The sequence below is a fragment of the Pollicipes pollicipes genome, unplaced genomic scaffold, assembly GCF_011947565.3.
Source record: "Pollicipes pollicipes isolate AB1234 unplaced genomic scaffold, Ppol_2.1 Scaffold_7262;HRSCAF=8765_pilon_pilon_pilon, whole genome shotgun sequence".
Lineage (NCBI taxonomy): Eukaryota > Metazoa > Arthropoda > Thecostraca > Pollicipedomorpha > Pollicipedidae > Pollicipes > Pollicipes pollicipes.
The window spans coordinates 2,316,220-2,339,815 of NW_023597055.1; the positions used below are offsets into that span (position 1 = coordinate 2,316,220).

The following is a 23,596-nucleotide window of genomic DNA, read 5'->3' on the forward strand; positions in this document are numbered from 1 at the left end:
GCCCCAGGCCTTCGTCAGTCACCCTGCCGTCTAATTGCTGTACCCGTGAACCTCCACCTCCCGGGGCCCCCGCGGCCCCCGCGCCGTTGGAGAGTCTAACCCGGTGTGCTCTCCCTGAGCGGGTGCGGCGATCGTGTGCCCTCCTCAGGCAGGCGTGGCACGTGTGTGTCCCCGCGGCCAGGTGTGGTGCTCGTGTGCCCCCTCGGGTAGGTGCGGCGCTCGTGTGCCTCCCGGGCAGGTGCGGCGCTCGTGTGCCCTCTCCCGGGCCCCCGTCTGATGTGCGGCGTCGAGCGTCATGGCAATACACGGCCTCCGGTCCGATGGCTGTTTGGCTGCGCGTGGACACGCGTTCGTGGATAAAAACACGACAGACACGTTCATCGGTGGGATATTTCCCGCATGATGGATTGACATCTGGCCTTGACATGACACTGGTCAGCGGTGACGCTGTTCTGGAATCAATCGCCTATCCACGCGACCGTAGCTCCATCCGTGACCCGAGCTACGGCCGTCGGAAACCCCTCTTACCCTGTCTGGTGAAAGGGCGGAGGCAGTATTATCCAATGATCTGCACGGCATACCACGAGTAGTTAATTAGAGGCACGTGCAGCAAGCTTTGCTTAACAGGTACTCTAAACCCGACGCAACCACGCAAATCATTCGGAAGAAACCGCTTCAAAAACGTCGCGGACTTCGGTCGCTGAATCAGCACAAACATCCGCCCGCAGAACAGTGGCGGCAGTACATGATCACGGACGCCGGCCAACCGACGCACACAGCGGCGGCCAGAGTCATCTCGGTATTCTTCCAACGGAGGCCAGTCAAGCATATGTCGGCAAGTGAGGGCAGTATACACCCTACGCACAAGGCTATCACCCTTTAGACATATGGCTTAATCTTATATATGAAACTGAACAAACGATTTCTGTGATTAAACGCAATGTATGCGAGGTTCTCCATCCGCTCTCGTCATATCATGGTGGTGTGTCTTACATTATCTTGGTACGATGAAACCGTCATCCTTTTCTTGACACAGACACTGTATAAGCTCATCAAAAGACTAGTTCCAGGGGCCGCGACACGCTAACAGGGCTGCCGCTCCTCAGCCTTCACCCCAGTCTGAGCCCCGTCCACGAACTCCTGATGCCGCCGCACCAAGTCCGCCACGATCGCCTCCTCCAGCTCCGCGTCGCCGCGGCGCTCCACCGCGTCCGCCGCCGCCGGCGTCACCATGGTAACGCGCTGGCGTCGCGTCTGCAGCAGGTTGGCCACCACCAGCTGGTGCCGTAGTAGCGGGCGAGGGCGGCGCGCGCATGCGCCACCAGCACGCGCTCGTCCGTCTCCAGCTTGAAGGTGGCGACGAAGGCGGCCGGACACCAGTCGGCAGTGAGCCGGGCGAGCGCCTTCGGCACGGGCTGCAGGTGCAGCGTCAGCGGCTGGTCCCCGCCGGAGACCTTGTGCTCGACACGTTCCTCCGCCGGCACCTGGAGAGCACCGGTGCGGCGTGAGCGCTGCGCGGAGTTGGGAGTTGTGAATTTAAATGCCACATGTGGTAATATTCGCGGGCGGTTGAGCAATGTTGTGGAGCTTGAACTGTCTTTTCTGGCGCAAACCCGACATACGAGATGTGTCATGCACATACCAGGCTTCATATGAACACAGTGCACATGATAAAATACACGATGCACTGCAAACATATTCAGTTCTTGTCCGCTGTGCCGGATTCAACATTTCAATACCACATTTCCGTCAACACTCTCCACGTCAGCATAAACGGAACGCAAGGTGGCACTGTACCTGAAAGTCGGAGACGGCAGCAGCGAGCAGCAGGAGTAGACGCCGTCCGAGCGGCGCCAGCGCGCCGGCCGCGGCCTCCAGCAGCGCCAGGTACTCGTCCACACTGGTGAAGAGCAGCGTCATTAGACGGGCGCCGTCGCGTCGCGCCGCCTCGGCCGGCGCCGCCAGCCGCCGCGCCGCCGCCTCGCCCAGAGTCCAGCGACCGTCAGAGCCCTCCTCCAGGCCGGCCAGCAGCTCGGCCGGCCGCACGTGGCGCGCGTGCGGCGCCAGCGAGCCGCGCCGGCGCAGCAGCAGCACGGCATAGCCACGCGCCAGCAGCTGCTCGACGCACGCGGCGCCGCGCTGGCCCGTGCTGAAGTTGTCCAAGAAGCGGACTGTGCGCTGCTCAATGGGCGCTGTGGTGCCGCCTGAGGTCACCAGCGCCACCAGTAGCTGGTCCCGCGAGGCCAGCGTCAGGAACTCGGTGAGACGCTGGGCAATGTTGCCGTTTTCTGCCTCCAGGTCTTCCATTGGTGGGTGTGTGAATGTGAACTGGAATTTTCTGTGGAAGGAGTGAAACACATTAAAACAAAACATTGAAAAGATAATGTGTCAAGCTGGTTTTCCATGATGTGACACAAAAATTGATGAAGCTGAAAAGTTCTCATAAGCTGAAATACTATGCCAGCGTGATTTGCTATCACACATTTGTCATGAAAGCCAGAACCATGACATAAGTGGATGAAACTGTTTCAAAACATGAAGCATTGCCAGATGCATATCCAAAACTCTCATTGACCATAAAAAATCTCAAGAAGACATTGAAACCCATAAAATAAAAGGATTCAGTTGTTTTGTGGACCTATCAGTTGTTCCTGACACCATGGATACACAATATTTGCTGGCCTCTATGTATTTCAGCCAACTCCTCTCCCTGATGTGGGAAGAAATATAATGCACAGAGACCCAGTGGGCCTAGCACAAAATATTTGAAGGAATCCACGACGAATTCTGAAGACACATTGCCAGCGGTTTGTAGGAAACTATCCGGACCAATCCCTCACAACCGTATACGTTTCAAAATGTGTTCTGAGCTTGCTTCATCCCAACGTGGATGTTATCAACAATCAAACATCATTCGGATTACGTGCGATATCCTTATTATCGGACGGGTGCCTCAACTAGCCATTTTGGAACTTCCTACTCTGCTATCCCCCGCTGCCCATACCACTCGGGCAACTCTGTGGACACCTGGCAGCCCCGAACGTCCTGCGAAAGATAACATGACAATGTATCCGTATCCTACGCAGAGCAGACATTGTCTCTGAAAAGTGAAATGTTTGGAAATGACGTAACACTAAAATGATATATAGCATTTTGGAATGTCATCAGTTTTCATAGAACAACATGCATAAGAATTGCTATGAAAATATTTCTTTATATCAAAAATGTTCTTCAAATGGATGTTATCAGGCATTTTATTGACACCAGTTGTTTGTGAAATCACCATGGACACACCAATGAAATGCTGCACTCATGTAGACGTCAACAGAATTTACCAACACAATCCTCAATGACTACGATTGACGGCGTGGAATCCTGTTTGGGATAAAGTGCATAGGGAGTGCCCCTGGATGGGATGTTTAACGAACTAATGGGGGATAAGGTAGTGTCAGGACATATAAAACCACAAGACGACTAAGCTCCCCTAGACGTTGATCCATTTTTTGTATAGTTGGCTTCTGTTGATGGCGAAAGGTGGACGCGAATAGTTTTGGGGCATAAGAACAGGTGCCGATCTCTTATTTTGTGTCGACGAAGTATCGCGACTTATACCAGCGAGAGACGAATTGTTCGATTTTACCAGCTGTTCGGGATCTGTGAAACACAGCCCTGCACTTCATAGCTGTTATCCATGGCATCAAATGTGAGTAAACTACGGTGGTATGTGACGTGCACATTGTTGTATGAATGCCTTGTGAATTCAGAGATTGGCTAAATGTATGTGTCTTTGCATGTTGGTGATGGTTAACTTCATATGTGAGGCATATGCTAAGTGCATTTGATGCTATCCCATTTCACATTTTTGCCCTGAATTTGCAGGTCAAGTGCATGCATTATGCATATTCCCCTGAATTCAAGCATAAAATAACAGGGACACTGGTGTTTAATCTAGGAAAGGTCAAGTTGTAATGGATGCAGTTTGCAGTCCCGATCAATGAAAAACTCAGTGGGGAGATCAGTTATGTGTTCCACAAAATTTGCAGCCATTTTGGTGGAACAATCTGTGAAGATTTTCCAAGTTTGGGCCACAAGGGTAGCATGCTTTTTATGTGCCTTTGTGTGCAGCAGCATATGGATTTCAAGGCCTGACATGTGAATACATCTGCAGCAAATCATTAATGCAGTAAAATTATTATTTTTGTAAAGATACTGCAGCACTAAGGTGCAGTGGTGTGTAAAATATGCAATATTTTGATGGCATTATTGTCTGTAACATACTTTTGTTAGCCATGGCAATATGTAGATGAACATTTTTGAACAGAGTTGGTGGCATATTTAGCACTGATGTCAAAAAGGAATACAACTAGTTATAGGCCAGATGATTCAAAACTAGGTGAATTATTTAAGGATGACTCAGGATATGTACTGAGATGAGTGTTGGGCACACATTTTTATGTTGCAGGCACCCCTTCTGGATGATGATGACACCCCTGCATTTGGAGAAGAGAATGAAGACCATGGGAAATTAAAGTAAGCTAATATCATGAATGTCAACCATTCAGCTGTTATTGTTGGCAAAGGTAAAAGGACAGGAGTTGAGCCTATTCAGAATGTATCTCTCCATTCAATGTCCATTGGCAGGAGTTGCCAAACAGCATCCAAAGAGAGCACTATCAATTTTGTTTGCTAGAATTGACACCCAACTCAAAAGGGAACGTTGTGGCATTCACCACCTCCGTGTGATTGGGTCTGGTCATGGTCCATTTATCAGCTATGTTTTGACTCCCCATTTCCTAGCAGACTGTATATTCACTCTTGCCATGATCAATTCATATGGCCTCTTGCTCAGGTTACAGACACCTCTCAGTATCATTTCATTATCAGTATGTATCAGTATCAGTATCATCAGTATCAGTATCATTTCATTCATGTTACTTGCAGTCAACCTGACATGGCCACCATGTGCCATGCACCTGACCTCTGCCAGGGCCAGCATGCACCCATGTGTGCCACATCATGCCCCATCTAAGTGTGCTGTGTGCATGCTATATCATGCCCCATCTTTTTGTGCTGTGTGCCTTATCACGCGCCATCTAACCATGCTGTGATTGATGTGGCAGGCACCCCTTCGTCACGCTGTTTCAACCTGCTGTTCCGGTTCGGAGCTATCATCGTGTACATCCTGGCTAACTGGTTGGGCCAAGGCTTCATCAGCTGCTTCATCATCATCATCATCTTGCTGCTGTCAGCAGACTTCTGGACAGTTAAAAACATCACAGGTGCAAGCAGGAGCCAGCGGTCGTGTCGTGCGCTCCCCTTTCTGGACTTGTTTTGTATTCAAATTATGTTGAATAACTTCAAGTCAGTTTCAAAACCAGTCTCTTGAAGCCATGCCCCTGATGTATGGTTGTTAGGCATCATTTCTGGCATGTATGACCAGCTCAGTATTCACTTTCCTCCTGCGTTTCATTGTATCCCCGTCGGTCTACCAAATGCGCGTGATGTGAGTGCTGTATGGCATGTGCCTGGATCCCAACAGGATCCAGGATTCCGTACCATTGTGTTTTAACAGGAACATGGCATCTTTTGTGGGCTCCAGGCACGTGCCTGAATGGTATGACGCGTATCGCGGCCCGCGTAAGCGCGAGGACGCCTCCGCTGTCACCACCCTCCGCTGTGACCGCCCTCCGCTGTCACCACCCTCCGCTGTGACCGGCCCTCCGCTGTCACCACCCTCCGCTGTGACCGCCCTCCGCTGTGACCCTCCTCCGCTGTGACCCTCCTCCGCTGTGACCCTCCTCCGCTGTGAGCACCCTCCGCTGTGACCACCCTCCGCTGTGACCACCCTCCGCTGTGACCACCTTCCGCTGTGACCACCCTCCGCTGTGACCACCCTCCGCTGTGACCGCCCTCCGCTGTGAGCCGACACACTGTGCGTGACGTCGCCATGCCGAATTCGCCGCCGCCTGACGGCCCGCTGACCCGCCAGGTCGGCTGATGGTCGGTCTGCGCTGGTGGAACTACGTCGACGACGACGGCACCAGTCACTGGGTCTACGAGTCGCGGAAGGTGCGTCACGACCCTCGCCCCCGGCGTCCGGGCCGGCCGGCAGCCGGGGGGCGGGGAAGGGGGGGGGGCAGAGTGGGACGGCCGGAGTCCGGCTCGGGGCCTGGTCCAGTGTTGCCTTGCCGTCGAGTCGCCGCGGCAGCCGCACGCTGAATTGTCTCCCGCCGGTCTGGAGACGGCACAGACGGCGCACGTGCCGCCACGCGACGCTCCCACACCCGTCCGCTAACCTCCGGCCGGCGTCAACCGCGAGCCGGTGCCGTGACGGGCCTCGCCGCGTCCTGTCGCCCGTTGGTCGGCGCCGTTTGCGCGCGCCGCTCCGTTTCGCGCCGCGTGCCGCCGCGTATGTGCGACGGGGCGGCACGCGGCCACCGGCTGACCCGGTCGCCGGCCGTATTGTGTTGGTACAGGCCCCTCACGATGCCGCGGTGGCAGGTTTTCTCGGTCCTGTCGTGGTGCTGCCTTGACCCAGTGCGGTCGTTGGGTCTGGTCTGCTCTGCCGGCGTGTTGCCACGGTGCTTTGCGTTTGCACGTCGCTGCGGTCCCCGAGTGCCTTTGTGTCATGGCCCGGTGTCGCCTTGTTCTGGCCTGTGCTCCTGTGTTCTCCTGCTGTTTTGATGCTGTGATGTGCTGGCGTGCTGGTGCTGCTGCTCCTGTCGCTCCGTTCCCCTGTGGTCCTGTCATGAGTCTCCTCGTCCCCCATGCGGCCATGTGCTATGTGCTCTTCTGACGCGTGTCCGCCTGTGTCCCCGTGCTCTCCCCGTTCCCCACTCCTGCCCTCCCCCTCCCCGTGCCCCCTCCCTGTGCCCCCCCCCCCCCCTGTCGTGTTGCGGTGCGGCGGCTTGCCACTGACCGCGGCGTTAACGGCAGGGCCTCCAACAGAGCCGGGTGCACGCGGCCGAGGCCCGCATCTTCTGGGCGGCGCTCTACGCCTCGCCTGTGCTCTGGGTCATCCTCCTGATCTTCGCATTCTTCAGCTTCACCTACGCCTGGATGGTGAGAGCTGGCGCTGCATCGGCGGCCGGTGCTGGGAGCGCGGGCTGGGCGGAGGCGCGAGCACGCGCCGCCGCCCAGCCGCGCTGGGGGTAGCGGGTGGTGGGGCTGGTAGGTAGGGATGTAGGCTGGAAGTAGGGTTAGTCGGTGAAATTGTATTTCATTGTGTCATAAAATATTGTAGTACATGTTTTTGTGTTGAGCACGTGACCTCCAAATGCGGTTTTGAACGCCTTTCTGATCTCAGTTTTGGGTTGTGAATTGAAAGCCGGCGCGAGAACGCTGTAGCTTGCTTGTCAGATCAGAGATCCACTGGATAGCGTTTGTGGTACAAAGCGTCACGAATCGAGCGTCACTATCAGGCGTGGCACAGCGAAGGCACGTCGATCACGTTGTGCTAGTTGCCACCAGGCGGCGGGCGCCGTGTTGCCAGACGATGCCAGATGACGCGCCCGTGCCGCCAGGTGCTGCCGGCAATCGGGATAGTCCTGAACGGTGCCAACGTGTACGGGCTACCTGCGGTGTCGCTACGGCTCCAGCCAGGGCATCCAGACGTCGCTGGGCGCCGCCACTACCAGCTTCATGCGAGACCAGGTCATGAAAAACGTGAGTGCTGTCTGGTCGGGACGGCGCGAGGCGGCTGGCCACGGCCAGTGAGTGCTGTCTGGTCGGGGCGGCGCGAGGCGGCTGGCCACGGCCAGTGAGTGCTGTCTGGTCGGGGCGGCGCGGGGCGGCTGGCCATGGGCAGTGAGTGCTGTCTGGTCGGGGCGGCGCGAGGCGGCTGGCCACGGCCAGTGAGTGCTGTCTGGTCGGGGCGGCGCGAGGCGGCTGGCCACGGGCAGTGAGTGCCGTCTGGTCGGGGCGGCGCGAGGGGCTGGCCACGGCCAGTGAGTGCTGTCTGGTCGGGGCGGCTCGAGGGGCTGGCCACGGCCAGTGAGTGCTGTCTGGTCGGGGCGGGCGCGAGGCGGCTGGCCACGGGCAGTGAGTGCCGTCTGGTCGGGGCGGGCGCGAGGGGCTAGCCACGGGCAGTGAGTGCTGTCTGGTCGGGCGGCTCGAGGGGCTGGCCACGGCCAGTGAGTGCTGTCTGGTCGGGGCGGGCGCGAGGCGGTTGACCACGGGCAACTGTGCGCTGCGAGTGAGGTGACTGAGAAGGAACGTAAGCGGCTGGTTTTTGCCCTTGGGGCGGCAAATTATGCGTATCATTTTGTGACTATGACGGTTTAGATGACATCAGATTGTCGGAAACGGGCCTTTTTCGCAACCGATATTGACGTGAAGCTGTGGGATATCCTCTAGTCAGTAAATGCCCTCTCCCCGCCCACCTCCCCGTCCATTCCATGTTGACCACGATTTTATTTCTCGCTTTAAGCACCGGCTCAAACTAATCAGTGCTCGGCATTGCGGCGTACCCGCCATTCCCAAGCGCGCTATTTTCCCGCCATTCACCGCGGTGCCTATTGGCGCGCAATTGTGGTCCCGCTTTTTATATCACATGTGGGGATAATTTGTGGTCGGTGGGCTTTTCATCGTGCTACTTGCGCGCTCTTGCTGTCGTTGTCATGCCGGCTGTATCAAAGTCTGGTGGTTAGTTGTTATACCATTAACGCTTAGGCAGTAAGGAGTGGCGCAGCGAGGCTACCGGAAATGCGGCGATTTCACGGAAAGTCTCCGATTAGCCGGTGCACTTAAGCTTTTGCTGTGCAGATATCTCCCTCACTTCCTAGCGCTTGAAGCATCTGCACCAAAGCAACAGCGCCGAGCGAAGCTTGGCTTTGGTCTGGGTCGCGAGCCGGCTGTGTACCCTATTCCGGCCTGCAGTTGGCCTCGACTTTGATGGTCTGACTCGGCCTGCCGGATTTGATGGATGGTGTTTGTCTGCGGTCAACACGGCCGATATCTCGGAACTCCGGCTGTATTGAACGCACCCCAGTGCGGCGCTCATCCGGCTTCAGTGTTCGTTCAGCCGTTTGGCATGCTGTGCGGAGGGCGCGAGCTGCCAGTTAGCTCCTGTGGCGCTGCTCGGCCCGGCCGCTTCAGGGCGTCATGCTGTGACAGCCCCGTCACTGGCCTGACTTGAACCTGATCTGACCTGATGACGCGGCCCCTCCGTTTCAGATTTCGAGCATGATGTTCCGGCAGCCGGCCGCTAGCGGCACCTCCCAACCGCAGCAGACGGTCTGAGCGACGCGTGCGGCGCTGTGATTGGCCCGAGGCGGGTCGGACGGTTTTGATTGGTCCAGGGTGACGTCAGCCGACTTTGTGATTGGCCCAATCGGTTTCGTATGGTTCTGATTGGTCAATGGACGTCGGCCGGCTCTGTGATTGGTCCGAGGTGACGCAACGTTGCCGCGTTGCGTTGGCAACCGCGTCCTTGCGCCCGCGACGTCAAGCGGTCCTGATCGGCGAACAGAGGCACTGTCCACCGTGGACACGGGGGCTTTTGGGCGCGAGCACGGGCTGTCCGGCGCGAACGTGAGCTGGCCGCTGTGTGGCTACTGTCGGGCGCCAACAGATGCCACCCTGCTGAACGCCGGTTGTCCGGGGCCGGCCTCGTTTTGCGGGCGTCCGCTGCTTGCATCGCAGGCGGGAGCGTCAGCTGACTCCCTGCGCCGGCCGTGTTCAGCTATTTATCCGCGTTGTTGTTTGTTCGGGGCATTGCTGGGCGGGTCAGGTGGCGGCTGTGTGGCGAGTGTGGCGGCCCGGTCCGGTCCGGTCCGCCGGCGGACCGCGCTCCCTCCGTGTAAACGACGCAATATAGACTCGTTTGCGGTGGGCTGTGTGGTGACGAAGGCGGACGACGGGCCGGGATAGCGGCAGTCTTTACGGCAGCGGCAAAAGCAGGTGGCTGATGAAGCCCAACTCCCTTCTGCCTGCGCCTGTCTTTTCGAGTTCTTCTTTTTTCCCCTTTCTTTGAGCACTGTGATTCTGCCACCCTTCAGAATTCATGGTAGAATTTTGGTTCGACAAATCCTTTATTTCAAATGACTCCATCGTTACTTGGTCAACAGCCGTCATTGCGGAAGAGTTTTTCTGGGACCATGCGCCCAGAAGTGCGGTGCAGCCTGCACAGTGCAGTGCAGGCAGGCCGACGCGCGTCCATTATGCGTTTGCTGAAATACACGTGCTTGTTCCAGACTCCGAAACGTGGCTTACGGCCGCAACGCCAGTCTGCGACACGTACGATTGTCGCAGACCGATGCTAACTTGGATTTAACGCATCTTCGATACGGGGTGGCACAGATTATTCGGGAGAGAGTGCCGTGGCCCGCGGCCTCGTCTCTAGGCGTGGGTTGGAGGCTGATAAGTGGATTAGCGTTTTCCGTGACGCTCGAGTGTCGCCGTGATGTTACGCTGCCGGTGGCCGCCGCGACTGCACGCGCCATGCAATAATAAACAACACCCGAATTGAATGGACCTCGTTTGACGTCATCACATTAACTGCATGTTTACAAATGACTTTCGGGGCTACTGTTACGTACAATATATATATATATATATATATATATATATATATATATATATATGCGCGTACACTTACAACACGCCAGACATGAAATCGGCGTGGTGGTTCCAACGCTCTTCTAGGGTGCCGAAATCAGGACACGACACAAACTGGTGGCGGGGACCGTGCCGTACTGCATCACACCCTTGATGATGTTAAGTGTGTTCTTATGTTGAGGCTGCGGAGCGTGTTCGCGCGAGCACATCTCTTTGAAGAGACCCAGCTGACAACGGGGCTCACGTATGGTGCTTATCGCGTGAATTCCGCTCGTTTGAGCCATTTGCCACCGGCATAAAGACCGCCAAATGTCAAAGTGAGCTGCGGCACAATGTGTCCAGTTCGATGCGTTCCCCGAGGCTATAATAAATGTTTTTCGACCGCAGTTCCCGGTACCGTGGCTACCTTCCTCTCCCATTTTTGACGACATAACTCCACAAATTTGTCTTTAGGTTCAGAACTCGTCCGCAATCTTTTTCTTACTTACGGTGCTTGAGGGACCATGCCAGCCTGGCCCCAGAGAGCCAGGTTGCTGCCTGCATTTGGCGGCTGCATACTCATGTCTAGCGTCTCATGTGTTACCTCGGTGCTGCTGCCCGTTGTGTTGTTCACCTACCCACCCTGCGTCATGCTTACAGAGATGCAGTTTCGTAAAATAAGTCCGGGGGGGGAGCAGGACAGAACGGCTCAGCCTGCTCCCAAACTATGCCAAAGACGGGTTTTCACCGGCTTTGGCTCACTTCGTTCTCAAAGCTAAAAAGGTCAAGGAGGTGCTGGAGGTGTACCATCCCGCCTCTGGTCAGAAGCCTACCCCCGTGCGTGCTCGGTCATCCCGGGGACACCGCCTCCCTGCTCTAATCTCACGTCGACACGTGATGCACATCGACCGCAGCCATCGACCGCGACTCGGCCGACCCGACGGTTAGCGTCGCGCACAGGTCCATTCATCTCCAGCGCCGCGCGAGCTGCTCTCGAGCAGTGACTAGCTCGGCAAAGTCCCACGGTACGCCCGTCCCCGCGCGCCGGTGCGCCGCACGCACGCGACCAGCCAATCAGCTGCGGAGGGTCCCACCCACGCGCCAATCAGGGCGTGGGCGGCATGGGCCGATCATTAATGACATACAGGACGGATCGGGCAGGCACCAGGCTTGAGGACCTCAGCTTCCGCCTGGGGGGTAAGCAAGAAGCAGGAGTGAGGTCGGCTTGATGAGGATTGGGAGTTAGGACTGCAGTCACGTCTGGCAACAAACAGCGGAGACGCTTCCGCGAGCGCCGGTCAACTCCGCTGGGGATAGACGGTCCAGTTTTGCTGTTGGGTTCACTACCAGCCGCAGCGACGGAGAATGACAAGCGCCGCCTACGCGGCAAAACCGCCGAAGCGGGCGCGTTTTACCGGAGAGCGTCAGCATCGCCCTGATTTCGTCGGGACGTGATGCGGCCGCTTCCGCACGTGTCGCGTGTCATTCGTTAGTCATGCCAGCGCCGGCCCGTGCTGGAAGCACTGGCGGCCGCCGTCACGCCCCCCCCCCCTTCCCCCCCCCCCCCCCCCGACAGAGATGGACCTCAGCACGGGGTCCTCCGCGCCAGCCCCGCACCGCCAGCGACAGGGCGCCATGCCACGCCGGCGACCTGTCACGAATCGTGTGACCCCGTGACCCCTCACCCGCGACGCTGTCGGCTCGGGGCCAGCAGCACCCAGCTCGCTTTGCCGGACCGCTTGCGGCCCGTCCACCGAGACGAAGACGTGGACGGACGGTCCACCGGGACGTGGGTTCACCCGGCGGTGCGGTGTGGAGCAGGCCTCGGAGCGGCGACTTGCAAGCGTCCACCGGCCGCTGCCGGCGGTGTCCGGAAGCAGTCCACCCACGCGCCATTAACTTAATGCCGGCTGGGGTGCTGAGACGCTGGCAGGCGGGCATTTCAGCGTCTTGTTTCAGGGCGGAGTCGTGGGCAGCGCAGCCGCCACTGCAGCTGGAGAAGGCATTAATTTTCTACTCGGGCGGGCCAGTACGGTCCCATCATTGCATCTAATCCGATGCTTATTGCTTGCGTCTCGTAACCACTTGCTGCATTGGTTTTTGACGCCTTTCGCAGTAGATGAGGTATTTATACCTGCAGCACGAATGCGTGCGAACAGCGGTATTTCAACGCTCACCATCACGAGGCTTGCCCTCGGGGAAAACCATCGAGAGCTGTTCGCACTGTATGCGGAAGCCGCTGCTCCGTCAAGCCGTGACCTTTCTCCGTCTTAGAGTCCGGGCCCGACGATGCCTGCATATTTGACGCCGATTGGGTGGCGTTCGTCGGTGACGCTGACCCGTCAGGCTCGACAACACCGCCCCCATAAGATCGTCTCTCACTGCCTCTCTCTCCGCCCACCACCCGGCCGTCGGCTCAGCAGTGTTGACTGGCGATGTCTGCGTCGGCCGTCGGAGTTTGAGAGCCACCGGCTCCGTCGTCGTGGCGGCGTTTGAGAGGCCCCTGGCCCCAGATCGATGCAGGTCGCGGCGGCCGCCTGGCCGGCCGGCGAGCCGCCGGCGCGCCGGAGCACGCGAGCCGGGAGCACCGCCTGCGGCACGCCGGAGCACACCGGAGCACCGCCGAAGCACGCCGGAGCACCGCAGACCGCGCCCGTCGCCCGCGGGCCGACCAGGGCCGCCAGGCAGGTAATGTGTCGTTGCTTCGCTTTAATAGGTTATTGAGCGGGGTACCGACGGCAATGACGGCCGAAGGGCGTGTGTACGGCTCGTCCGACCATAGCGCTGCAACTTTCCCAGGCCCAACATCCGTGGAAAAAGGCGACGCTATGCGTTGGGACAGCGTCACGTACATGCACATGCATGCATATGCATGCCAAGGTGGCCTGCGCTGAATGACGGGACTCCTGCCAGACAGCGGTAGCTGATGTATGTACGCACCCACTTGGGATCGATGTTCACAGCTTCGCCGGCGGTCGTTTCAGACGCTTGAGGCAATCTCTGGGATGTGGAGGCCGAAATACGTTTCATCAATAAACTACCGAACAGTAATCACGGCACTGAAAAACGGCTAGCACGGCGCTATTGAGCTTTGATTCAGTTGAACGGTCAGAGCGAAATTCGGGAAAAAACGTCATCATTTACTCACCGCTTTCAGTCGGGCCTCGCTGCGTCATCCAGTCGTAAATGCATGCAAAAGTAACGACTTCTTAAAAGAGAAGGACGGGGAAGGACGCGGGCTCTACGACACAGTGCCTGCTTGCCTCGTTCCCGAAAGGTCACGGGGTCAAAAAACATCGCCGCACCAGCGCCGACCCGCCGCAGTAATGGGCGCCGCGGAGCGCAGCAGCGATCACCGCTCGCATCCGTCTTGGGACAATCAAAAGACGGAAACCACATGGCCCCATGGATCAACGGCGCAATTTTCGCAGCCGAAAATGCAAGATTGTGATGAATTAGACGTTGCGACAGTGCGGAATACGACGCAGCCGATGCCCCCCCCCCCCCCCCCCCCCCCCCTGTCCTGTGGCAACTGGCGATGCAAGTCCCCGAGTTTGAGATATGTGGGCTCCTCGGCGAGCCCGAGGTGCCGAAGTCCAGCATCGGTTGGCGTGCCTAAGCAACCTCTATGCGCGCGCGTACCTGTTGCGGCGTACACCACGACTAATGACGAACCGTTTGGCGTTCCAGTCAGCTTGGTACGGCCTTGTTGCCTATCGTTCCGCGGCAACAACGCGGCGTGCTTCCATGCATGTCGAAGGACGCCGTGATTCTTTCACGGCCCGCATCGGTGCCGGTTGGCTTGATACACGGCCGAAAGATCCCCCGAAAGATCCGCTTCGGGTGGCGTGGACTATCATCAGGCCTTAAATATTGTACGTTGGGCCTGCATGAGTCCGTGTGGAGCACATTATGTCCAGCAACAGACGATTTTTGGGCAGGGGGTCCGACTTCACGACTTCACGGCGTTGCGTGGGCGCTGGTGATCCAGCTGTCAGAAAAGCCAGGGCCGTCGAAGCTCACGTTGGAGGGATTCTTCGATCATGCGTCCATCAAGTGGGAAAACGCGTCAGTTCCTGTGTCCCTTTGCGTTGCAGCACGTGAGTTCTCGAGTAGGTGACACGTAGGTGTGACTGGTTTTAGTTACGAGTGGTGAGTCCTCGCTTTTCATCACCGTCCTGCATTTAGCGCAGCGGTACGCATCACACGACTAGAAGTTTCGAAATTTCTTGATCGCGGCATTTTACAGACATATTGGAAAACTATTACTGTAGTTGGATGGGGACGGGACCTGACACTAAATGGGGCTTGGGGGTACCTGGACTGATACGCAATGCTGGCCCATTAAATAAATTAGGTCTACTATGTCTGGTTTGAAGCCACTGTCTCATGACCTTTTCTCTTTAGTTGAACAAGCATACCCTTCAATGGTCTGCTCTGCTTCCTCTCACCACTTCTTCGCTTCTTAGAACGAGGATTTGTCGTCTTGGAAAAATGATGGCCAGCACCGGTTTAGTGAAAACATGGCATACGCACTCGAATCGGGGAAAGTATTTGTTACGCTCAGTGGGTCACGGTTCAACACCCACTGTACGATTATCTTGGAACAGCAAAGAACAGCGAATGCAGCGCCACAAATGTCCGCGCAGTGCGGACGGTGGAGTGGACAGTGAACAGCGGGTCAGTGAACAGTGGCCAGTGGACAGTGAACAGTGTACAGTAGACAGTGGACAGTGGACAATGGACAGTGGACAGTGGACAGTGGACAGTGGACAGCGGACAGTGGAAAGTGGTAAGTGGACAGTGGACAGTGAACAGCGGACAGTGGACAGCGGACAGTGGGCAGTGGACAGGGAACAGCCACGTCCACCCCTGCTAATCGTGTGTGGACAACACCGCCATCCACTTTAAATGAACCTTTAAATGAACAGTTTCGCTATCAAACCGATGGTCTTCCGTGGCGCCGATGGGCGTATTCCATTAGTTCAGTGATCGAACATGAGATATGTGCGCTTTGGGAGGGGGCGTAGTGAAACTATTGCCGGAACATATTAAGAGGAGACGAATGGGGCAATAAATCGCCGTAAAGTTCTATCGCCGATAACTTTTCGTGCGTGTTGCCATCTCGTGTTCTTTATATTGGTATGCTACCTTCTCATCAGCACATAACTTTGCACTAGCTGCCCGTTTATATTCGCTGCGCTTCCCTCAAACTGATAATCGTGATGGCGTGGCATCTGGAGAGCGTGGTGAGCAGGGCTTACGGCGCATTTAGCGAGCCCGCCATAGCTGCTGCCCTATTAAGATATATTCAAAACGACGTGTTTTAACTCTTAGGTTTCAACGTTTCATTACATGTGCCCAGCTCGATAGCTCAGCTGGTTAAAGTGTCTGCCTTCCGATCCACCCACCCATGGTGGGCTGAGTTCAAGTCGCTTTAGGCGCTCGCTATATCGCTATCCTTCACAGACTTGGCTGCGACCGGTGGCAGCGTTCGCACCCGAGGTCAGGTGACGTCAAAGGCAGGACGGACCGCGCCGAATATTGCACCACGCCAACTTGGCCACAAAATTCTGCCGTTGACCTGGAATTGCATGATCCGATCGCACGGGTCAGGGGGTATGGATCAGGGTTCATTCAACGTGCGCTGCTCAGCGTGAGCTCTGATCCCGGAAATCCATGCACTCAAAAGGTTCGGATTAACCCTAAAAAACGCTATAAATGTGCACATCCTCGTTTTCTCGTGCAGCTCTACGACCAACCTCCCACCGTTGCATGCGCCGGGCCGACCTCGCTCCTCCCCCTCCTTCCTCGGTCCGCTCTGACCTGACGGACGGGCGGGCCGGATCCTCGCTCGGCACCCCAGGCACGACCTCTGGACGAGTGCCTCTTGCTGTTCCCGGCGTCCCGTTCCCCGGCGCCCCGCAGGCCGGCGGCCGCCACCGCCGCAGGCGACCCCCGCCACTGTCAATATTTGGACGGCCGTCATTGTGTGAGCGTCCTTTTGGGAGTGGAACCCTTCACCCTTTAGCGGTGTAGGATCTGCTCGCTTTTATTGTGTAAATATTTGTTTTCAGCGTTTGGTTAAATGTTCCATGTCGGAACCCTCCGCGTGGGAAAAGTTTCAATGTGGCGGTTTCGGTTTTTCAGCGGATGTTTCAGTGTGACTTGGCGCTTATGGCACGTTCTGGCAGAGTCGGGATAAAGTCGCCGGTAATGTCGCCAGCTCGTGTACGCTCACCATTTTGCTCGCGAATGCCATCTTCGGTACTCGATTGGCACTATTGCTATAAGAGCTTGTTCGTTACACTTTGCGTCAGACTTAGCCCACCCGTTTGCGCGAGACAGGTACGAACGCGCTTCTGGTTCGCCTACCTGGTTGAACCAGAACGGGCCTGGCGGTAAAACGGTAACGTCGCGAAGAATAACGTGGTGCCTGAGTTTTGGAACTTATAAGCCACTTACAACCAATTACATGCGGCAGCCTCCTGCACACATCAGTACGGTCTCACTTCTTGCCCTGCTCGAGGTCCGGAGATACGATGCAAATCTCTAAAAGCCTCCGGAGACGGCGGATCCACGGCCTGTTGTACGCGAGACTCGTTTTATATGTAGCCATTAGGTCTGCATTTTGTTTTACCTAGGCACCATCTAGTGGGCTCCATTGGTTATCTCAGGATGGGTGCCCATCAAGCTGCTCCCCTCTTCTCCTTCCCCGTAAAAATCCTGGATGTGTCCCTGACCACTCCTACCGATCGCCGTTGAGATCGCCAACATATTCTTGGCAGTTTCACACCCATTTAAAGGACGCTGTAATGCGACATTTGTTATGGCGAGACAACCATTTTCCTATGCAGTGGACAGCCGTGCTAGCAGGCTTGGCCCTGATATCCCTTGGCTGGAATCGATTCCGATTCTGGCTCACGATTCCGACCCGTGCAGGCGAGCGCAAATTGGATTGTACTCTAGTTCCAACTCAAGGAGACCAGGCTTGGTTCCGGAGCCGATTCCAATGATTTGTTTCCGGAAACAAAAGTCAAGGAGGCAACCCGACCTATAATCCTTATAAAAGCCTGACACGCGACACATAAATGACACGTTCAATTTGAAAACAATGCACTCACATATCCCACCCCATTATGCGCATATTTCGTCTGTAAGGCTTGAACATATCCAGCTACTTGCATTGCCATTTGAGTCGATTCACCGACGACTCGTTTGACTCAGCTCCGCCCACAGGTCACGGCGAAGCACCAAGGAAATCCTCCCTCACCCCGCAAAAGTGTTCAATATCGGAGTCAATTCCGGCTCCATTCGAGGTCAAGCCGTCTGCATGGTACACGTGGCCGTCTCGTGCCTGCATGACACGCCCGGCCGTCTCGCGCCTGCATGGCACACATCAATTCCGCCAGCCCGCTCAAAGCTGCGGGGAGACGCCCTGATCGCGTCACTGACGGGCGTATGCGGGGCATGTTAGCGTATGATAGCCTATTGCAAGAACACGCGTGCAGAAAGCCTGAGAAGAGAGTTTACCTAGGTGCTCGAAGTTAGCTACAGAAGTACGCCCCGAATATTTTTTGTAGGGAACGCCACGCGGGTCGTCGCGCACCCTTTAAGAAGCGACGCTGACCCCAGTGGCCATACCAGCGCGCGGGCATGAACCTTTGCGTGAACTTCCTCTGAGGCCGGCAGTGACCGCAAATGGGTAATGGCATAGAGAAAAAATGTGTAAGAGTGGTCCGCGGATTTTAAAGCGTTTCAGTGCGAGGTAATTGAGCATGTTGACGTCATCCAACGTAAAGTTAAGACGGGCGGGAGACCGCCTAGTACCTTCCCTCTCTCCGCTCCTCATCCAAAGCACGGCCACATGGTTCTCATTATCCGTTTATGGAAAATGCTGCATGACAGGCAGAACGGATGAACGTATGGATTTACAATAATTCCATAATCTATTCGCTCAGTTCGTTACAGCTATGCATGCTTAATTATTTATCGACTGCTTACAGTCGTATCTTGAGAGGCTGAGCACAAGCGCAGCCTTTCTTGTCAGTCTGCCAGCGATATCATGTTACCCGGGTGGAGATGTTGGTACAGTTCTTCTGTGAGTGTAATTTGAACGGCTAATGAGCATCTCCCTGCGCCCTCAGGCGGACCTCTGGGCCTCTCCCCGTATCCTCAGGAGACGGACCTCTGAGTCTCTCCCCGTGTCCTCAGACGGACCTCTGGGCCTCTCCCCGTATCCTCAGGAGACGGACCTCTGAGTCTCTCCCCGTGTCCTCAGACGGACCTCTGGGCCTCTCCCCGTATCCTCAGGAGACGGACCTCTGAGCCTCTCCCCGTGTCCTCAGACGGACCTCTGGGCCTCTCCCCGTATCCTCAGGAGACGGACCTCTGAGTCTCTCCCCGTGCCCTCTGGCAGACCTTTGGGCCCCTCCCCGTGCCCTCTGGCAGACCGTTGAGCCCCTCCCCGTGTCCTCCGGCAGACCTTTGAGCCCCTCCCCGTGTCCTCAGACGGACCTCTGAGCCTCTCCCCGTATCCTCAGGAGACGGACCTCTGAGCCTCTCCCCGTATCCTCAGGTGGGCCTCTAAGCCTCTTCCCGTGTCCGCAGGCGGACCTCTGAGCGGCGATGCGCGGTGTGCAGGGCGCAGCGCTGCGCCGCCAGCGCAGCCGCCTGGAGGCACAGCAGCGGCGCGGCACGAGCCTCTCGCTGGAGGGCGCCACCGAGCAGCTGCGCCGACCATCCACACAGTCGCTGGCGCAGCCCAGCGGCCTCATCTGGGGCATCACGCTTTTCCACATTGGCCTGGTGTTCCTCGTCATCGGCTTCCTCATGGTCATCACGGCCATGATCCCCGGCTACATGGAGAAGGCCGAGGCGTACGACCTCGTCGGCACCGGCACGTTCTTCGTCGTGCTCGGCGGCGTGCTGACGCTCATCAACCGCGTCATCACGCGGCGCGAGGAGGACTCGCTCGGCAAGTACGTCACGGGCCGGCTGGCGCGCTCGCGCAGCGGCGGCCGCCTCGTGCGCGACCCTGAGTCGATGCTGACGCCGGCGGCGCCGCGCCGCCAGCCGCCGGCGCCGGCCGGCGGCTCGCCGCTGCCGCCGGTGCACACCCGCCGCCCGTCTACCGCGGTCGTCAACGACGTGCACGTGCACGTGCTGGACGGCCAGGCGAAGGACGCGAACGGCGCGCGAGCGCCGGCGGCTGGGAACGACGGCGCACAGAAGACGGCGGCGCCGAAGGTGTAGGTGGCGCCAGCGGTCGCGCGTGGTGCTGTTCCACGCAGATGGCGCTGCAGCTTCGGCTGGCGCCTGGAAGGAACCGTTCGACGTGTTGCTCGGAGCGGGGGAGATGTGGTGCGCTCTAGTGAGATGAGGTTAGTGGATGGCTGGTCTTGCATGTTTCTTTGCAGGCTTGGCTATTTCTACGCAATGATTTTGTATTTTGACTTATCGACAATGTGATAAAGGTTAACGTTTCTACGCGACGAGTCTCGGGGCCTGCTCAGCTTCTTTTAACGTACATGTCCTCAGATATTGTGTACAAATGCCACGCATATTTATTTTCATAACGATTTGCGTTTGTATGCGAAGGAGCCTGATATCTGTCATGCGTGCGGATGGAGTCCATCACAGGCAGACCCGAACGTGTCCTTTTCCGAATTTACCATTCGCTTATCATCGGGCTTCGTGGTTATGTATCATAACGTGTACAAATTAGGTTTAGCGCCATATTTATGCATGCGCGTGCTCGTTCACTGGATACTGCGTGACGCGCCCAGCCGCGCCCGACCATTCGTGACAAGATGCGCGTCCTCTTGAAAACCCCTCGACAGAGCTGGAAGTGAAGCGACACTGCCAGAACCCGATGTATTACGCGCACAGAGCTCGTGCACGCGCGCGCGGTTCACACAGCATGCTTGGAATCACTCCAGGGAATCCCCGTTGGCCCTTTTAGGCGTGCGTCGAGCACTTCTTGACCGCATATTCCACGCGGGATGTCATGCAAGTACGCATCATGCGCACGCGCTCAGGCAGTCTAGGCCAGATTTCCCGTTGGATACTCATAGGGGGGGGGGGGGGAGGGGCTGATGGCAGCCGGCGTTGAGTTGTTTAACCGTGTGTCGCCTCGCGACGGTGTGGGCAATGGACGCTCGGCTTATGGTCGTACAGGCGTCGGGTGTCAAAGAGCGAATGATATGAGGGAGAGACTTGGGCATTTTGCCACATGCTTGTCCGCAAAGCATGTTTTTAAAAGCATTTATCCTAGATATTGTCACTGACAGAGTGTGAGAGGCGCACCTGCTGAAATAATGCCTGCTGACCCTGGTTGACAGCGTTTCGCGTGGTCTGGTGTGTGCCCTGCGCAGCTGGAAGATGCTGCGAAATGAATGTCACGAGCGCCTGTGCTATGTCCGAAGTTGATGTGTGAGCAATCGCGCAGAATCGCCGCTCAACAATTTTTGCTCTGGAAAGTAGGTAAAGGCGTAGGAGCTTGGTTGTTTAAATCGCAAAGTTGACAGCGTTTCGCGTGGTCTGGTGTGTGCCCTGCGCAGCTGGAAGATGCTGCGAAATGAATGTCACGAGCGTCTGTGCTATGTCCGAAGTTGATGTGTGAGCAATCGCGCAGAATCGCCGCTCAACAATTTTTGCTCTGGAAAGTAGGTAAAGGCGTAGGAGCTTGGTTGTTTAAATCGCAAAGTAGGGCAATAAAAAGCGCGACGAATACATAGGGCAGAGAACATGTTAGTCATGTAGGGTGCATGTTACGTTCACGTATGTTCGTGTTTACCCGCCGTTGTAGTTACGTGGTGTCTGATTGCGGGTGCATGCGAGTGCGAGCGCTCATGAACGCGAGTGCGTGCGCGCATGCCCGCGTGCGCGTGGGCGCGCGTGTGTGTTCCGTGTATAGCAGGTGCCCCTTCCTGGCACCGTTAGATGGTTATTTCGCAGCAGCCGAGACAGATTCCGAATAATGTCCGATTCGAATCCTGCCAGGGGTCGATGATACTGCACGACTGAAGACTGTTCGCATCAGAACGCATCAATTATTCAAACCCTCGCGCCACCTCCGCCCCAATCGACCGGTTTGTAACCCGGTATTCCCTGCCAACAGCTCGCTTTAAAAACCTGTTAAGTTCCCTGACACACGTGCTTTGTTTGCCCTCATTGCTCATAATGCTCGGATAATGAGTGCATATACCGCTTGTCTGACGCCTCGCTTTTCCGTGCCGGCACCAGGTCGCGGTTCATAGACGGCGTTCCGATTCGCTTTGGTACAGAGCTTTCACCGGGTTGACCTGGAGCCAGTCACACGGTGATCAATACATTTCCACGTCCACGGCACGGCTGTGACGCAACAGAGGGCCGCGAGCTCGCGAACTTGCGAGTCTGGCTCGGCTGTGACGCAACAGAGGGCCGCAAGCCCTCGAGCCCGGCTCGGCTGTGACACAACAGAGGGCCGCGAGCCCGGCACGGCTGTGACGTAACAGAGGGCCGCAGCCCTGGGCCCGGCTCTGCAAGAGAACGGCAGCGCGAAGCCGCCGGTCAACCCGAGCGGGAAGAAAATGTGGCGCACTTCTCGCCAAACCGAGCGAGTCGCGCTACCGGTGGCGAGTGAATACGTGAGCCGTGTTTGTGGTGAAGCACAAATGTGACGCAGGCCTGACTTGCTTGCCTGGTTGGTTGGCTGACTGACTGACTGACTGACTGACCTGGTACCATGTGCTTCGTCAGTTTATGGTTCTGAGCGGAGACTCGTCATCCATCTGGGAGGAGCCCACCTTTGCGCTGGTTCTCAAGAAAATACCCTCCCGTAGCGTGGAGCGTGTGTGCTGCAGCTTCCACTCTCCCAACTGTGCGGTGGCTGAAGAACATCCATCGGGCCTGAACCCCCAGGGTCCTAACTATCAGACCCCCCCCCCCCACCCGAGGGCCCATCCTGCTTTTATCACTTTAAAATCTGCACGGTGTTGCTTTCCAGTCAGGTTTCCAGTTTCCTATACGGTTGCTCTCCCCGATGTTCGCGCAGGTGAGCGGTCCCTGCGACCTCCGCTCAAGATTCTCCGGATGATAACGTGGGACCCGCCTAGTGTGAGTTCTGAACCAACCGTCCCCCGCCCAAAAAGCACAGGACACTCGGTGCTTCCTCCGACCGTATGCTGTTGTTGAAGCTTCCCCCCTCCCCCCCACCCCCCACCGCCCCGACCGGAAGAAGCCTGCCGCCGAGCTTAAGTCACGGGGCGCTTCAAACGAGCCATATCACTACGCGTGACGTGGCAGGGGGAAAAAGTGGAGCAGCCTGGGGTCACCTCTAAAGACAAAAACGCCACCGCCGCGTTGCCTTCTGCAAGCCCTGGCGCAACGTTATCCAGGTCGGCGGAATTGATGAGGGCCTTTGCAGGGCGGTCGATCGCCGGCCCCGCGGAGGACACCGACGCATGAGCTCCTCACCGCGACAACCGCTGCGCGACACGCCCGGCGAACTCATGAACGCAGGTATATTGAACACTCGTCCGTCGGCTCTCACTTGCAGAGCACGGGAGAGCGGCGCACACCAGAGCAGAAGTGTATCACCCAACTGCCGTGTGCGAGGCACACGTGCGCAGTGAGAAGTTAGCCACGCGAGCGCGCGATCCCAACTCCGCGCGAGAGCGCGATCCCAACTCCGCGCGAGCGCACGATCTCAACTCCGCGCGAGCACGCGATGCCAATTCCGCGCGAGCACTCGATTGCCAACTCCGCGCGAGCGCTTGATGCCAACGCCGTGCGAGCACGTGATGCCAACTCGGCGCAAGCGCACGATCCCGACGCCGCGCGAGCACGCGATTGCCAACTCCGCGCGAGCACTCGATGCCAATTCCGCGCGGGGGCGTGATGCCTTGTCACCCGCCTCAACCGGCAGGAGATCAACCGGCAGCTGCCGTACCTCGCTATCGAAACAGGTCGGCGTGGCGCTGTCCGATCATCTGCGAACGGTGCACTTCGTCTGCGCGAGGCCGAGGACGCCGGCCGGGCGGGCGTCCGTCCAGCGCGGTGACGGGACTGCCCATCC

At 57.2% G+C, this 23,596-nt stretch overlaps 3 protein-coding genes across 3 annotated transcripts; 2 read left to right on the top strand and 1 right to left on the bottom strand.

The window, feature by feature from the left end:
• Positions 1 to 556: 556 nt before the first annotated feature.
• Positions 557 to 1,951, bottom strand: LOC119114060 (phosphopantothenate--cysteine ligase-like). Its single transcript, XM_037238286.1, has 3 exons — positions 1,798 to 1,951; positions 1,299 to 1,484; positions 557 to 568 (listed from the first exon to the last, which is right to left on the bottom strand). The coding sequence occupies exons 1-3, from the start codon at positions 1,918 to 1,920 to the stop codon at positions 557 to 559; spliced, it is 321 nt and encodes a 106-aa protein (XP_037094181.1). The 5' UTR covers positions 1,921 to 1,951.
• Positions 1,952 to 3,691: 1,740 nt separating this feature from the next.
• On the top strand, positions 3,692 to 7,574 carry LOC119114061 (putative Golgi apparatus membrane protein-like protein CG5021; the record flags this gene model as incomplete). Its single annotated transcript, XM_037238287.1, is given in 7 exon segments — positions 3,692 to 3,703; positions 4,463 to 4,530; positions 5,121 to 5,139; positions 5,141 to 5,279; positions 5,990 to 6,069; positions 6,937 to 7,062; positions 7,524 to 7,574. Coding segments are annotated over 7 exon segments (495 nt in total), but the record flags the coding sequence as incomplete, so codon positions are not given.
• A 5,615-nt stretch (positions 7,575 to 13,189) lies between these two features.
• Positions 13,190 to 23,581, top strand: LOC119114062 (uncharacterized). Its single transcript, XM_037238288.1, has 3 exons — positions 13,190 to 13,224; positions 19,147 to 19,563; positions 23,447 to 23,581. The coding sequence occupies exons 2-3, from the start codon at positions 19,165 to 19,167 to the stop codon at positions 23,579 to 23,581; spliced, it is 534 nt and encodes a 177-aa protein (XP_037094183.1). The 5' UTR covers positions 13,190 to 13,224; positions 19,147 to 19,164.
• The last annotated feature ends 15 nt before the right edge of the window (positions 23,582 to 23,596 follow it).

Bases quoted from the DNA above. Each gene is read 5' to 3' on its own strand.
- LOC119114060 (XM_037238286.1), bottom strand. From the start codon at position 1,920: ATGACGCTGCTCTTCACCAGTGTGGACGAGTACCTGGCGCTGCTGGAG. The intron at 1,485-1,797 runs GTACAGTGCCAC...GGTGCTCTCCAG, and splicing joins CTGCCGTCTCCGACTTTCAG to GTGCCGGCGGAGGAACGTGT.
- LOC119114062 (XM_037238288.1), top strand. From the start codon at position 19,165: ATGCGCGGTGTGCAGGGCGCAGCGCTGCGCCGCCAGCGCAGCCGCCTG. The intron at 19,564-23,446 runs GTGCGCGACCCT...CTCAACCGGCAG, and splicing joins CGCGCAGCGGCGGCCGCCTC to GAGATCAACCGGCAGCTGCC.